Genomic DNA, 16,150 nt, shown 5'->3' with positions numbered 1-16,150 from the left:
CAAAGCAATGCAGTAGTATCTGCCGCTTTTACAATAGTTCACAGACAGTGAAGCACTTTTGCGTTCTTTACATGATTGTATATGTTGTTGTGTCATGAATAGCAATAATCTGCAGAATCATTCTGGCTTTGGAATATTTAATTGAATTAAAAGATGAAGTAAAAATAGAGGTGGAGGATATGGGTGTGAAAGAGAAGGTGTGGAGGAGTCTGAGTGTGTCTACAAAGAGTGTGAGAAGGACAGAGCAGCAGAGCAGTCCACATACATCGATGACCCTCTGTCAGATTCTGAGTGACACAAAGGGGATGATGCTGGACTCTACACTGTGTGACAGTGGAGCTGTTCTCAGAGCAGCTCCTGATGCAGGAAATCCAGTATAAAGAGCAGCAGGGACTGCAGTCCTTTCAGAGCAGCTGTGTAGTGTAGCCAGCTTCCTTATAGTCTTGGTTGAGTGAACACAAAAAGTTTAAGTTCAGAGCAGAGATATTTAACATCAAGTGAGTTTCCTCTGTTGATTTTGCTCAAGTCCACAGTTAAAATAATCTGCAGAGAGTCCTGAATGCCTCATTACCGCAAAAAAGATTTAGTGATGGATTTCCTTCTGTTCCACTGAATTCATTTTTCACTTTAAAATTCTACACACTATTGACAACGGGAGAAAAAATTCAAGCGAAAACATTCTTGAAATTGTTGCACATGTATATATGTGTGTGTGTGTGTGTGTGTGTGTGTGTGTGTGTGTGTGTGTGTGTGTGTGTGTTTGTGTTCCTAAAATAAAACATGTATTCAAATATTGAAGTATTTACAGTTTTTACCATGACACTCAGAATTGAGCTCAGCTGCACCCTGTTTCTGGTGATCACCTGCCAGCTGTTCCTACAACTTGGAGTCCACCTGTGGTAAATTCAGTTTATTAGAAATGGTGTGATTTATTATGATTTGATAGGTTCCCATGTTTGACAGTGTATGTCACAGCACAAATCTAGCTACGAAGTAGTTGTAATTGTAGACAGGATTACATTGATCCATTCTCTTCCACTTATCATAATCAGCATTGCACAGGGCCTATCCCAGCTGCATTGGGGCGAAAGGCAGGGTACACCCTGGCTACATCGCCAGTCTGTTGCATGGCTAACACAGACAACCATTCACACTTACATTCACACCAATAAACCGAACCCCACTAATTGCAAATCTTTTGACTGTGGGAGAAACGCGCAAACTCCACACAGAAGGGTCACATGACATGATAGACCTTCTGTAAGATAATAATGCTAACCACCCTGCTGCCCCAGGCTAACATGGCAAAATGTAGAACAACTTAAGTGGTGTGAATACTTTATTTTTTACTGCACAATACTTCTTTAACCAAGTACCTGTATTTTCTCTATTTTGCACGATTACAAAACTGGATTGCCACTTCGACATGACACAAACTTGATTGAACTGTAATATAACACAGCACTGAAAAACACACTGCTGGAGCTTTAAAGAACACCATAAACATGCAACATTAAAATTACTACAAAGTTCCATAGCAAAATAATAAAGTAGGACTGGCCAAGCAATGCCTGGCTTTTAGCTCCAAGACCAGCTAGAGAGCAGCCATAGTACTTCAAAAGTAACATTCAACTCAGGAGAGAGGCAAAAAATAAGTGATCAGTAGTGCAAATAACATATTCCAGCACTTAATCCAAAGTTTAGTGACTCTTCAAGGCACAGTCCTTATTTCTAGGAATGCGAGTATGCCAGTATTGACACATCCACTGGAGTTATTAGAGTCATCCAGAAAGTAAAGGCAAACAGCAGCAGCTGAAGTGAAAATGACACTGGCACAGTCTGGGGTCAAAGTATTTCCCCTCTGTCTTGTAATCCATCCACTGAAGAGAATTTCAGTAGTTTCTCAAACGCGTATCAATAAGTCAAAGCTTGACACTGAAGTTAAGGCCACACTGTCTTTGTTCCTTCTGGAACAGATTCAGGAAGTCTGGGTAGAGTCAGTCTTTGACTTAAAGAATCCCTCTGCAGACGTCACTGCGTGCCTCGATCTGTTCAAAAGTAAAAGATTTGTCTTAAAATGATTGTTGCGCACTCTTCACTTCCTTAAAGGACACCAAAAGTTTTACTGTATTTTTATTCACACACTGATGGGGTGCATTTAAAACATCATCATTGAAAAGAACATTTTTGAGAACACCAAAAAGAAGGATTTAAACAGCTACAGTCAATGCAGACTGAAAACTCACTAATACCAATAGAAGCAATTACCAATTAATGAAGAGAATGGAGTCTTTTGAGTTATATTCACCAAATAGTGAAATCTTGCATAGATCCATCAAAGAAAACCAGTCTTCGAAAGCTTTGTGCAGAAAAAAAACATCCACACTAATGCAAGGTATCAATTATATATTAGACCTTGGAATGAAATTTATAAATAAAAAGAGTTATCCTAAAATTACTATGAATGTGAAAATACATAAATTAATCCCACTAAAAGATCTGAGCAATACTCACCCCAGTACAGCATCTAAAGCAAAGTAGAGGTCAGCCTGTAGGAACACAGTGTGATAGGATCAAGAAAAGCTTGCAAGAAAATGAAATGTTAAACCTTTGTTATATGACAGCCTTGTCCAGAAAAGATGCAGAAAAAGAAGTAATACTAAACAAATAATATTAAAAAGGACTATATACAAAGCCACTAGCAGGATTTGCCTTTGAAATAAACTCACTTTTTGTGTTAAACTGTTTCTGATCTGCCACTTGTGGGAGGTGTGGATTCAGTAAGAAGTGAGCAGCTTGCTATTATGAATGTGTTAGAAATAACATTTCCAGCACATAACCATAGCCCTTGTGAAATGCATGCCAACAGGGATCTGAACGGGCTTGTATTTTGATGAACCATATTTTTTAATGTGCAATTCAGCATTATTAGATTCTTAATGCTGTGAATATTGTTTAATGTGCACCATGTGCTCCTTAGTCTTTTGCTTTGTTTGCTCTGCAGACTCAGAATGAATGATAGTCACACTGATAAACAAAATTTAAAGAAATGTATTTTGTTCCTCAGTTGTGGAGTTAACTGACCTTAAGGTCTCCAGTCTACAGTGTGGACTCTCCAGGTAATCACACAGTTGTTTCATTCCTGATTCCTGCAGGTTGTCTCCTATTAGAGCCACATGTTTCAGATAGGGGGGGTTGGACTTCAGAGCCCGGACCAGAGCAGCACAGCTGATCTCTGACAAACTGCAATTCTCAAATCTGAATAAAGATTAGAACATGTAGAAAAAATTATTGGTAATGTAATCTGATGTTTTAAGCTTAGCATTATTATGTCCTAATGAATTAGTTTTTTTGAACATAATACATGATTATCATCATGTCAGTCTCCTGCATATATCATCCAGTTATCAGCATACCATCCAAACACATATTCATCCCAACACATTAATCGCATGTTGGATTAAATAGTGTTTTTTAATATCAGAATAAATCAAATCAAATCAATCTTATTTATATATTACTTTAAAAACAACAACTGTTGACCAAAGTACTGTACAACTGAATAATCAGATAAAATTTAAAAGGAAAGTAAAGTCAAGGATAACAAAATTATAAGAATAAAATAATGACAGCCTCAAACCGACTTGAAAGCCAAGGAGTAAAAATGGGTCTTTAGACGTCTTTTAAAAGAATCCGTGTTGGCGAGGTTGTGATATGTAAAGGCAGTTTTTTCCACAGTTTCGGAGCAGTCACAGCAAAAGCCCGACCAAATGCTTCTAGAGACTTATTACACAAGCTTACAAAAATCAAGTAAGCATCTAATTTACAGACTTCAGCAAATAGATTAATGCTAAGTGCAACAACTTGCAACATTCAGCAGCACAATCACCTCTCTAGACTGATTATAAATAACCAAGCTCCAATTGGCTAGAATTGCTTTTGTGTTTTGTCCATAGCGAGAGAATTGCCAGCCACTCATAGCATTTTTTGACAAGATTCACAATCATTTCAAGACTCCTAGAACATAAAAATGGTAAATAGATCAAAAGAAAAAGAACACACAAAAACGTTCTCCATACTGGTTTTAAATTATGTTTTTTCCCATTGTGATTTTTTTTTTTAGCACAAATAAAAAATAATAACAAAACATACAGTTTGCACAGCCTAAAATGTCATAGAGAATCCATGCTTTAAGAACATTAAAATATATCTGTGATATCAATGTTCACTTCATCAATCTGATTCTGAAAGTGGATTGAATAGATTGAATGAAGCATCCAAATTTGAGTTCTTCAACAAGTGCAAGGGTTGCGAAACTTTATCACTTCATTTACCCTGGGATTTTCTTTACATGGCATCCATGCTGAATAGCCCTACTGTGCTTAAAAGCACACTGTCCTGTTTAGGAAGTTTACAATGTCATTAGCTGTGCAACAGCACTCAACTCAGCAACCTGCAGGCTATTAGTCGGCTGCTCTAAACTCTGATCTTTGTCTTACCCACATTGTCCCCTTCACATTTCCAGTTGTCCCACTTAGGACACCAGACTAGAGCTGACCCAGGTTACTTACTGGTGCAATGTTGAGGTGAAGATTATTACATTGCTGTACCTTAGTGTAGGGTTTTCCATTATTATAAGTGCTTTTATAGTTTATAGTTATGGGTATAGTTTGAACTTTGTAGTTAAAACTATTGAAAGACCTTGAGAAATAACAACAGATTCAGTTAACTGACCTGAGTGTCTCCAGTCTGCAGTTTGGTTGCCCAAGACTAGCAAACAGTGTCTCTGCTGAATCCTCCAGGTTGATTGAACTCAGGTGCAGCTCTCTCAGATGGGAGGGGTTGGACATCAGAGCTGAGGTCAGAGTTTTACAGTGGTTCTCTGAGAGCCAAACATCATGAAGTCTGTGTTGACATATGTGTTAGAAAATATGTCATTATGAAAAAGTCACATTATGTTTACTTCATGCACTTGTCAAAAAACAACTGGACACTTTCTCTTCACATCAGTGTTCCCACTGAAGTGTTTGTTTGACACAAAAAGTTAATTACCTCAGTCTCTGTCAGACCCACAATTTTTTTTTATTTTTTTATTTTGATTTAATGTGCAGACAAAGGGTTCCAGTCAGGCTTCCACGTGGTTATCCAGTGTAATGTGATCTAGCACCAACTCCTTAACCTTATGTGGTCAAGGTTTAACTGGATGTTTCTGACTACTTTTGATTTTTCCTTTTTATTACCTTAAAAATGATTTAGCTTACTTTAAGTGGACACAGTTTTTTTCAACACAACCTCAGATGTCTGACCTTACAGACAGTTTTTTTTTTTATTTTTCCACTTTGAAATACAGTGTTTGTCATGGTCCGTGGTCCTGTGTCTGTGGAATGCGTGATGCTCGGGTAGCCACACCCCCGGGCTGGGCCATCACCAGCACACCTGCTCTCCATCACGGTGATTACATGGAGATCCACTTAATCCGGCGCTGACGGATGCTCCACGCCAGTCCGTTAGTCATCCCCACAGTGGTAACCAGACTTCCACGAAAAGTGTGCATTCTCTTCTGCTTGGAACTTTGTTTAACCTGCCTACTTCTGTCCAGGTTTCTACTCGGCGTCTGCTACCTGCCTGTCCTCCGGCTCAACTGGATCTCGCGGTGCTCACCTGGCCCACTCGCCATTCCCACGGACTTCCTACCCCCACGGACTGCCACACTTCCCTCCCGACCTCCCACGGTCCCGTTCTATCGTAAGCCCCTACTCTAACTCAGTCCTGATATGTTTTCCCCGCTTCCTGGCTCCCTAGTAATCATCTCCCCTTTCTATTGCAGCCCCCCGCCGTCCCGATCCCGGCTTCCTCGTGTCATTGTTTCCCCGGGTTTTTAGTTTCTGTTTTGCTCTCTAATTTCCCCGGGTCGCCTTTCGTTGTTTCAATAAAGTGTCTTTCTGTTAGCTCGGAGTCTGCGCCTGGATCCTTTCGTGCCCGCGCACCACGGCCCATGACAGTGTTAATATATTGGACCTAAAATCCCAAACAAAAAACAAAAAATCTGTGAGGTTAAAAAGTAAGTTTTTTAATGGTGAAAACCAGAAACGTGTTTATTGAACTATTTCTAGACCTTGAAATGGAAAAATAAATCATGAAGTTCAAAAACCCATGTGCAAATTTAGAAAGGAAAGAAAGTATACATTACTATTTATATTAAAATTCGGGCAATTCTTTAAGTGTTTTTTTTTTTTGTACAAGTATTTACAAAACAGTCATATGTCACAGTTATTCTGTACCACCCCACAACTGATATCTCATGTCTCTGATGAATCACTGGAACAGTGTAATAAGAATAACAAGTAGGTTTTAGTCAGAATAATTTAAGAACTAACCTACTAATGTACAGTGATTTATAATGTTATTCACATCTGGACTCACCGAGCCTTTCTGCAGTTCTTCACAGCTGCAATTAGTCTTTGCCGTCCCTCCTGTGATGTATTGTAGTTCACCAGGTCCAACTCATCCAAAACATCTGACACGAGAAACATATATGCCAGACCCGAGCACTGAATTCCAGAGAGTTCCTTCTTTGATTTGTTCTGTGACTTCAGGAAGTCTTGGATTTCCTGATGTACTGAGAGATCATTCATCTCCATTAGACAGTGGAAAATGTTGATAGTTCTGTTAGGACACTTGTCATAAGTTTTAATCTCCTTCAGGTTGTTGATGACTCTCTGGATGGTTTGTGGACTGCTCTTTGTCTGACCCAGCAAACCTCTTAAGAGTCTCTGGTTGAACTTCAAGGAGAGGCCATGAAGGAAGCGAATAAACAGTTCCAGGTGGCCGTTCTCTATTAGGAAGAATTTCTCCATGGCTCTTATCAGAAAATCTTCCAGAGATGAGATGTCCTCACTCAGGAAGTCCTGCAGCACCTCTGTCTTCCTGTTGGTGTAACAGTGGAACATGTAGACTGCAGCCAGAAACTCCTGAATGCTCAGATGAACAAAGCAGTAAACTGGTTTCTGGAAGATCACAGACTCTCTTTTGAAGATCTCTGTACAAACTCCTGAGTACACCGAGGCCTCTGTCACACCCAGACCACACTGCTCCAAGTCTTCTTGGTAGAACAGGATGTTCTTTTTCTGCAGATGTTCAAATGCTAGCTTCCCCAGCTTCAGAAGAACCTCCCTGTCAGCACTGCTGAGCTCTATTCGTCTCATCTCTTTCCCCGTATGGTACTTGTGCTTTTTCTTTGTCTGAACCAGCAGGAAGTGTGAGTACATGTCAGTCAGGGTCTTGGGCAGCTCTGCTCTCTCCTCTGTAGTCAACATGTGCTCCAGAACTGTAGCAGTGATCCAGCAGTAGACTGGGATTCCACACATAATGTAAAGGCTCCTGGATGTTTTCAAGTGGGAGATAATTCTGCTGGAGAATGCTTCATCTCTGAATCTTCTCCTGAAGTACTCCTCCTTCTGAGTATCAGTGAAGCCTCGAACTTCTGTCATCCTGTCAACACATTTAGGAGGAATCTGACTGGCTGCTGCGGGTCGGGAAGTTATCCAGATGAGAGCAGAGGGAAGCAGATTCCCCTCGATGAGATTTGTCAGCAGCTCACTGATGGTTGACTTCTGTGTGACATCAGACACAAGCTTCCTGTTGTTGAAATTTAACAAAAGTCTGCTTTCATCCAGGCCATCAAAGATGAACAAAAGATTACACACAGTGAGCGTCTCTGCTGTGACGCTCTGTAATGTTGGATAGAAATCATGGATCAGCTCCAGGAGACTGTACTGCTCATCTCTGACCAAGTTCAGCTCTCTGAATGAAAGCAGAACCACCGCACTGATGTGTTGGTTTTCTAAGCCCTCTGCCCAGTCCAGAGTGAACTTCTGCACCAAGAAGGTTTTTCCAATGCCAGCAACACCATATGTCAGAACCACTCTGATGGGTCTCTGTTGGTCAGGCAAGGTTTTAAATATGTCCTGGCAGCTGATTGGTGTTTCACAGGGGATCTTCTTACAGGTGCTTTCCACCTGCCACACCTCATGTTGGAAGCAAAATTCTTTATTCTGTCCCTCTATGATATAGAGCTCAGTGTAGATCCTGTGGAGGAGGGTTCCACTTCCTGATTTTTCAGGTCCTTCAGTTACTCGTTCACATCTTCTCCTCAGATTGACCTTTAGTGCATCAGAAACTTTCTGCAGATGCAGATCTGTTGACAGTGAGAAAAACAAGAAAAATAAAGAGCAAGAAAACTCTTTAATGTCTTAGCAAAACAATAGGAAGTCCAGTTTTCCAAAAATGAGTTCATTAGCAGAAAGATGTCAGGTCTTTCTTTGTACACAGCTTCTCTGACTGGCTGTCTGCAGATTACCTCTGATTCTGGATCTTTCTCCACACTGGGGACATGAGGAGTTTCTTGATGAATCCTTCAGGACTTCATGACACGAAGCACAGTAGGGCAGCAACTCTGCCCTCTTTCTCTCTCTGTGGACACCAAGAACCATTTATTCTGACCGAATAAAAGCAGTAAAGTAAAGAAATATCTAAGTTTATTAGTGGCACTGGCTTCCAGAAAAATCTTTATTTCTCTCACTGTACACCTAGTCTGTTTCCCTAAGTATGTTTAATTTCTTCTCATCTTTGAACTCCAGAAGGTTTGTTGTAGTTTATTGTGGAAATCACTTTTTTTTTTTTTTTGCCAATTGCAGAAATAATATAAACTTTGAGGCAAATGTGAAATTAATTAGTTAAAAAAAAGGCAAAAAAATAATTCTTTGTGGTGAGATCTGACCACCAACTCAGTTCTGGACAAATAGTATTTTACTTGATGTTTGAAGTACCTAGGACGATTCTTTTAAATCACTTTGAATCTTTAGTTGATTTTCATTAGTTTTGATTTCTGTATAGTTTTATTCTATTATAAATTGAAGATATCTTTCCTTCGCCTGCATTCGCTAATCCTTACATTGGTAAGCACAATGAGTACTCATGCAAAGCTGGTTAACCAACTTGCTATGCTAAATCAGGGTTCTTCAGTCGATGTTACAAACTCATTCACATGAAAGGTGTGGTGTAGGGAATGGAGTATGAAGGAAGATAAAACTACAAAAGTTCATAGGAAAAATATTAGGAGGTTGAAACATAATGCAGAATGACAGCAACACAATTGCTGTGTCAGTGGAAATTGAGCTGAAAAAAACAACTTTATATGAATATGTGAGCTGGTTGAAACTTGCAAATACAAAGACTAGAAACAAGCTAGTATAAATTTTAGCCTTTTCTTCCCCAAATCACAGAACATTTTACATAGATCTTTAAAAAATTGTATATTTAGTTTTCATTTAAATTTATTACATTTAATGGAAGAATCTTTATTCATAAATGGGGAGTAACAAAACATCTGAAAGACTGGGCAGAAAAGTACAGGAGAGACTGGTGAAGAGACCATACTGTGAAGTCGGCTAAAAACGAAGCTATATTACTCAACACCAAAAGACATAGTCAGTGAATACTCCTACAGAAAGTGTGTTTTGGAAAAAAAACACTTGAAGATTGTCTTAGGAAATGAGCCATTATCTATACTTTTTTATTTAAATTGCTACACAAATTACCTGCAGAAAAATACCACTATGCATTGTAATAGGAAGAGCTGACACCATGTAAAATAAATATTAAAGACTATAAAATCTGAACTCCTCTTCAGTTTAGTTTACTGCAGAAGCAGTCTCTTACATTTTGCCTGAGGTTCCAGGTTCATGACTGAAGAATGGAGGATCATTTCTAGAGTTGTCACTCTTCATGGACATGGAGCTGGATCCTGGAAACTCTCCATTCCGTTGCTGACGTCTGGAAATAAAAACATGGAATGACGACACCACTGTTGATGTGCATGTTCCTTCTGTTGGCCATTAAGAAGCTTCTCTCTTAGTGTCAATTTCATAGGGGCGAAGCACTGGATGTTCTCAAAACTACTGTACCAGCATGTTCACGTAAATGGTTTTGGGTTGCTATATAAGTGTACTCTATGAAAACAGTTATTTTACAAGGGAAGAAAAAATTACAAAATTTCAAGGACAAAAAAAGAAAAAAAAAACAGGCAAAACACATAGTAAAGACTAAGAGCAACACAGCTGCTGTGTGAGTAGAAGTGTGGGAAAACAAACATAAAAACTTAAGTGAAGCTGTGAGATGGTTAAGAGTTTTATTCAGAGTGACTTGAAACCAGCTGATATGTTAATAAAATTTAACCTATTCTGAAAAAAATCATGGAGGACAGAAGTGGAGGACCTTGATCATTAGAGAACGGTGTCTTTAATTTCAAGAGCAATACTTCTTCCAAAAGCAGTCATTTTATATATACTGATTCATAATTTCAAACTTAACCTGCTCCTGAGGGGGTTAATGATAATTCAGTGACTCCACTCCCACAAACCCCTTTAAAATAATATGAAAGACTGTAAAATCCAAAATCATCTTCAGTTCAGTTTACTGCAGAAGCAAACTCTTACGTTGTGCCTGAGGTTCCAGGTTCATGACTGAAGAATGGAGGATAATTTCTAGAGTTGTCACTCTTCATGGACATGGAGCTGGATCCTGGAAACTCTGTTCTGTATTGCTGATGTCTGGAAACACAAACACAGAATCAAGCACATGTTGTTGCTCTATATCTTTGTGTTGTTGGCCATTAGGCAGCTTCTTTCTCTGTCAGATTCATGAAGCTGAAGCACTGGATGTTCTCAAAACTACTGTGCTAGTTATATCAGGAGCTGGAAACAGGGTCATTTTTTTTAAACTGATTTTGAATCCCTAGTTAATATTTTTTTAGTTTGGTTTTCTTTTAGGGTTTTTTGTTTGTTTTTTTGGAACAGTTTTTTTCATTCATCTGGAATCACAAATCCTTGAAATAAACTGGTAAAATACTAAATGTGTAATATAAAAAAATTTATCATTGGATCTACTGAAGTAGAACTCACAGAAACAGTATCTTACTTTGTGCCTGAGTGGATAGGTTCATGACTGAAGAGAGGAGGATAATCTCGAGAATTATCATTCTTCATGGACATACTGCTGGATGCTGGAAACTCCTTCACACCTTTAGAGAGTTTGAGCAAAATCAGCAACACTGACTGCGAGTGTGGGACAAAAATCCTCAACATAGAAATATAGAAACCCATGACTTGCAGAACAGGAAATACAACACAGAAATAAACAAACAGAGATACACACATTCAAGTCTACAATAAACCCAGTAGACCCTCCATTGCATAGAGACAGCAGAGAGGCAGAAAAAGAATGACGATGTCCTGTCCATCAATTTGACCAAAAGTTAATTTTTTGTGTCATATTTATTTTTAGTGTCACAAACTCAAGTACCAAAATGGACCAAAAGAGCTTTTAGAGCTTTTGTTCAAACTTGAGAAACACTCATATCTTATTTCCATTCAGGAACCAATCATTCTGACAACACATTAATGCACAAAAAACTCACCTTGTTTTCGTCCTCCTGCTTTGTAAAAACAGAGTCCGGACTTTGTTTCAAATACTTTGTTTCCTTGTTACCCAAAGAGAGCAGTCCCTCCCTTCTCCAAAGGAAGTTGTATGACTACATTCCTGGTGTGAGACACAGATTGGCCTTTTGAAGTATTATGTATTTGCTTAAAAGCCACAAACATGAATATAATCCAAACATAGACATAGACCTTGTTAAGGTTCACATAATTGAGGAAGGAGAGTACAAACAACCAGGTCCAGAAGATCTTGGTCAAACAATTGATTTTAATGAATACACGCGTGGGAAGACCATTCTGTATGCAGACAGGAATTAATCTTCGACTTAATCAAAGCATACACAGATTTTTATAGCATCAGGGTTTGAATTAACGACGCCCCTTCATACGTCACAGACAGAATACATACATACGTCAAATCAAAACCACAATGACTTTTAACACAGTTTAAAGGAACGTTGTCTTCTATCTTCATGGCCGGTACTTCCTGTCACTGCCGGATGCTCGCTTGTCATCTTGGCACCTCAGCAGCAGTTCTGCGACAAACTGCTCTTTTGCAACCCCAAGCAAAACATGATTAAACTTCCACCTATAAATGATTCTCTCTAACTGAGTGTGTGTGTGTGTGTGTGTGTGTGTGTGTGTGTGTGTGTGTGTGTGTGTGTGTGTGTGTGTGTGTGTGTGTTTTTCGACCTTAAATGTTCTCTCATCTCACCCGTTGCACTTCTGACCTTTTACCAGACCAGAGGCTCATCCTTATGTGTAATAACCTAACTGAAACTACATGTACTATGTTGAATAAATGTTTTAATCAAGAACCTCTACTAAGAGCTTAGTAAAAGAATATAAAAGTATAACAGACAATTTGAATAACCTAGTAATTCAAATAGCCTCGTCTAACCTGCTCAGAATAACTTTCGGTTTCAGTCCTGCAAACTCTCTGCAACTTCCTGTCAACTGCAACTTAGTCTTTCTAAAAGACACACACACTGTTTAAACCTCTGAATACAATATCAATGCTGCAGATTATATTATTAATGCACTAGTAATGATGATGATTATTTAACAATAGCAGTAAAATAATTTCCCTGCTCCACAACCTACACACCAGTCAGTTGAACTCAATTTATTTTCAATCACAGTCCTCAGACCTCCATCCATAGTGTTTTACTATTGTTTTATTAAATAAAATAAAATAAAATCCAACTGAAAATAAATAGCTATATATCTCGCTATATTGACATTATGTCTGTGTGGCTTTGTGGCTTCAGATAGAGTCTAAGTATACATTTGTGTTAAAATGTGTTGTAGAATCTTTAGCTGACGTTTTTCTGACTAAAGCAAAACCTGCTGAACTGCATTCCAGTCAAGACATGTTTTCTGGTTGTGTGTCAGAGATGACTAATAGTTGTGTCTTTGATCTGTTACACGACTATTCAGGGGGTTTCTAATATGTTAGTAATGTTTTTTTTTTTTTTTTAAATCAGCAACTTAAGAAAAAAAATGAAATGAGAGGGAGAGTGAAAGAGTGAAGCTCTCACTGAGCACTTTGTCATTTGGAAAGTTTTCAATATTTATTTTGGGATTGCTGTTATTTAAAACTTGTATTTACATAAAGGTCGTGTGTGTGTGTGTGTGTGTGTGTGTGTGTGTCACAGAACAACTGTTTCTGTTTGATTTAAAGCCTCTTACAGTGCATTTAACCTTTAGACCAGGCAAAATAGAATGTGATGCTAAAATGCTGTATGATAAGGGTAAAACAGATTAACGGATTAAAAGAGAAATGAGATGAAACAAATAAGTGAACTCTTGGAGTAAAACACAGGACATATGCAATATGTAATTATGTTTTGTTTTGTTTACTTCAGTCCCAAGGAATCAGTAAATGACAGATGTTGGCTGGTCTTGCAGCTGAAACAGTCTTACTTTGATGTCTCAATGTCACAGTTCTTTAATGTGAATGTGATCAGTCTTGGCAGCAAGTAAAGCCTGTCCCCTTCTTCTGAAGATTTCTTCATTAAATGGTAAATGGCCTGTATTTGTACAGTGCTTTATTAGTCCCTAGGGACCCCAAAGCACTTTACACATCCAGTCATCCACCCATTCACTCACACATTCACACACAGGTGATGGCAGCTACATTGTAGCCACAGCCACCCTGGGGCGCACTGACAGAGGCGAGGCTGCCGGACACTGGCGCCACCGGGCCCTCTGACCACCACCAGTAGGCAACGGGTGAAGTGTCTTGCCCAAGGACACAACGACCGAGACTGTCGGAGCCGTGGCTCGAACCGGCAACCTTCCGATTACAAGACAAACTGCCAACTCTTGAGCCACGATCACCTGTAGGCAATTTGGACAAAGATAGTGGTGCATTGGTATTCTTTTTAAGATTCATTTAATAAAACTATTGTAAAATATACCTATAATCACACTGCAATGTGTCTGTTATGATAGAAAATGTTAACTGTAACACAAATATATATATGCCTATAACCATACTTGCATATATTTATGTGTGTGTGTTAAAGCCAATTGCAAGCCCATTGTGGCTACTAAGGTACAGAAATCAAAAGTACTGGTTTGTCATAATTTGCGGTTACCCAGACAATTAAATGGAACTTTATTATAACTTTATTTGGTAAATTTAATTCAAAGACACCCATTCAATTCAAAGACCCGACATCCCTAGCGAGATCAGGAGAAATAGACGAGGTGTCGTGCCGGGAAGGAGCGTCGTCACCCAAAAGGGAGACAAAACACACCATCTCTCCCTTCTGTAATCATGGGAAATGTGTGATTGCTCCCTAATAATATGGACGAGCTAACAGCAGACTGCAATTGCAATCTCTGAGAACCCTTTTTCTAATATCAGGGGACTAAAATCATGCATCTCTGGACTCCACACTGCCCACCTTCACCCTGTATGTGTCATGCCCCACCAGAGACAATAAAACATTGGACTTACTGTATTAAGCCAGCACAAAGGAGGCATACATTTCATCACATCCACCTCTGGGAAGATCCGATCACAGCCTGGTGCACCTTGTCCCTGTGTACAAACCCTTAGTGCGCTGAGAGCCACAAATCAACCGCACAGTGCAGAGATGGTCAGAGGAGAGCGATGAGGTTATTAAGGACTGTTTTGTGTCTAATGTGTGGGAGGTGATCTGTGATGACCAGGGGAAGGACATTGTGACCTGCAATGTCCTTCCCCTGGTCATCTCCTGATAAAAGCCTCAGTTAAAAAAAAAACACTGTACAACTGAGCCAATCTGTTTTTCCAAGGTGAAATTGCTGTCAAATATAACCCCCAAATTTTTGGCATGCAATTTAATAAAAGGCTCAGGACTTTGCAGGTTAACATGAGAGGTGCTGGAGCTTCTCTTCAGTTAAAGATAGATCTGAGTGTCACTGGCAACAAATGTTATATTTGCTAAAAATTTGACCTAGAGACAGCATATAAATAGAGAATAAATTTGGCCCCAGTATCCCTGGGGGACACCACAACTAGATCTCCAAAGCTCACAGAGGAAGTCCTGTCAGATAGGTATGACTTGTACCACTCTAATGGAATGAGCTTGATGCCGCAATGCTCCAGTCATGAGATCAAGATGCTGTGATCAACAATATCAAAGGCAGCTGTCAGATCCAAAAGCAAAAGCACCGCTGAGTCTCCTGAGTCAGTGGCTAATAAAGATTGTTAAGAACTTTTAAAAGTGCAGTTTCAGGGCTGTGAAGAGCTTTAAAACCAGACTGAAACCTCTTAAGAACATTGTGTCCATTTACAAAAGATTGCAGCTGAACAAATACAATAGTTTCCAAAATTTTAAATAGAAAGGGAAGCTTTGAAATAGGCCTGAAATTTGAGAGGACAGAGGAATCTGTGTTTTGAATTTACAAATTTGAGTTTAAGCACATACAGTGGGGCAAAAAAGTATTTAGTCAGCCACCGATTGTGCAAGTTCCCCCACTTAAAATGATGACAGAGGTCAGTAATTTGCACCAGAGGTACACTTCAACTGTGAGAGACAGAATGTGAAAAAAAAATCCATGAATCCACATGGTAGGATTTGTAAAGAATTTTTTCGTAAATCAGGGTGGAAAATAAGTATTTGGTCACCTCAAACAAGGAAAATCTCTGGCTCTCACAGACCTGTAACGTCTTCTGTAAGACGCTTTTCTGTCCCCCACTCGTTACCTGTATGAATGGCACCTGTTTGAACTCATCATCTGTATAAAAGACACCTGTCCACAGCCTCAAACAGTCAGACTCCAAACTCCGCCATGGCCAAGACCAAAGAGCTTTCGAAGGACACCAGGAAAAGTATTGTAGACCTGCACCAGACTGGGAAGAGTGAATCTACAATAGGCAAGCAGCTTGGTGTGAAAAAATCAACTGTGGGAGCAATCATCAGAAAATGGAAGACATACAAGACCACTGATAATCTCCCTCGATCTGGGGCTCCACGCAAGATCTCATCCCGTGGGGTCAAAATGATCATGAGAACGGTGAGCAAAGATCCCAGAACCACACGGGGGGACCTGGTGAATGACCTGCAGAGAGCTGGGACCAAAGTAACAAAGGTCACCATCAGTAACACACTACAACGGCAGGGAATCAAATCCCGCAGTGCCAGACGTGTTCCGCTGCT

At 39.4% G+C, this 16,150-nt stretch overlaps 1 protein-coding gene across 4 annotated transcripts; it reads right to left on the bottom strand.

Annotated features, from left to right (window-relative positions):
* Positions 1-1,066: 1,066 nt before the first annotated feature.
* On the bottom strand, positions 1,067-11,568 carry LOC146578688 (NLR family CARD domain-containing protein 3-like). Of its 4 annotated transcripts, none has more exons than XR_014891501.1 (10): positions 11,477-11,568; positions 10,978-11,080; positions 10,497-10,610; positions 9,721-9,834; positions 8,360-8,472; positions 6,424-8,197; positions 4,735-4,905; positions 3,085-3,258; positions 2,269-2,549; positions 1,067-2,048 (listed from the first exon to the last, which is right to left on the bottom strand). XR_014891501.1 is itself a non-coding variant. In XM_085268819.1 (10 exons), the coding sequence occupies exons 2-9, from the start codon at positions 11,049-11,051 to the stop codon at positions 2,528-2,530; spliced, it is 2,556 nt and encodes an 851-aa protein (XP_085124945.1). In that variant the 5' UTR covers positions 11,052-11,080; positions 11,477-11,568; the 3' UTR covers positions 1,067-2,048; positions 2,515-2,527. The 4 variants fall into 4 exon arrangements, 3 of the variants coding, with proteins under 3 accessions (XP_085124945.1, XP_085124946.1, XP_085124947.1); XM_085268819.1 differs by having other exon boundaries at positions 2,515-2,549; XM_085268820.1 differs by lacking the exon at positions 11,477-11,568 and having other exon boundaries at positions 2,515-2,549; positions 10,978-11,110.
* Positions 11,569-16,150: the final 4,582 nt, after the last annotated feature.

This window comes from Mchenga conophoros, linkage group LG3 (genome assembly GCF_057382185.1).
Source record: "Mchenga conophoros isolate Kocher_MC1m ecotype Shallow Benthic linkage group LG3, M_conophoros_male_GT1.1, whole genome shotgun sequence".
Taxonomy (NCBI): domain Eukaryota; kingdom Metazoa; phylum Chordata; class Actinopteri; order Cichliformes; family Cichlidae; genus Mchenga; species Mchenga conophoros.
This window is presented reverse-complemented; position numbering and strand designations above follow the sequence as displayed.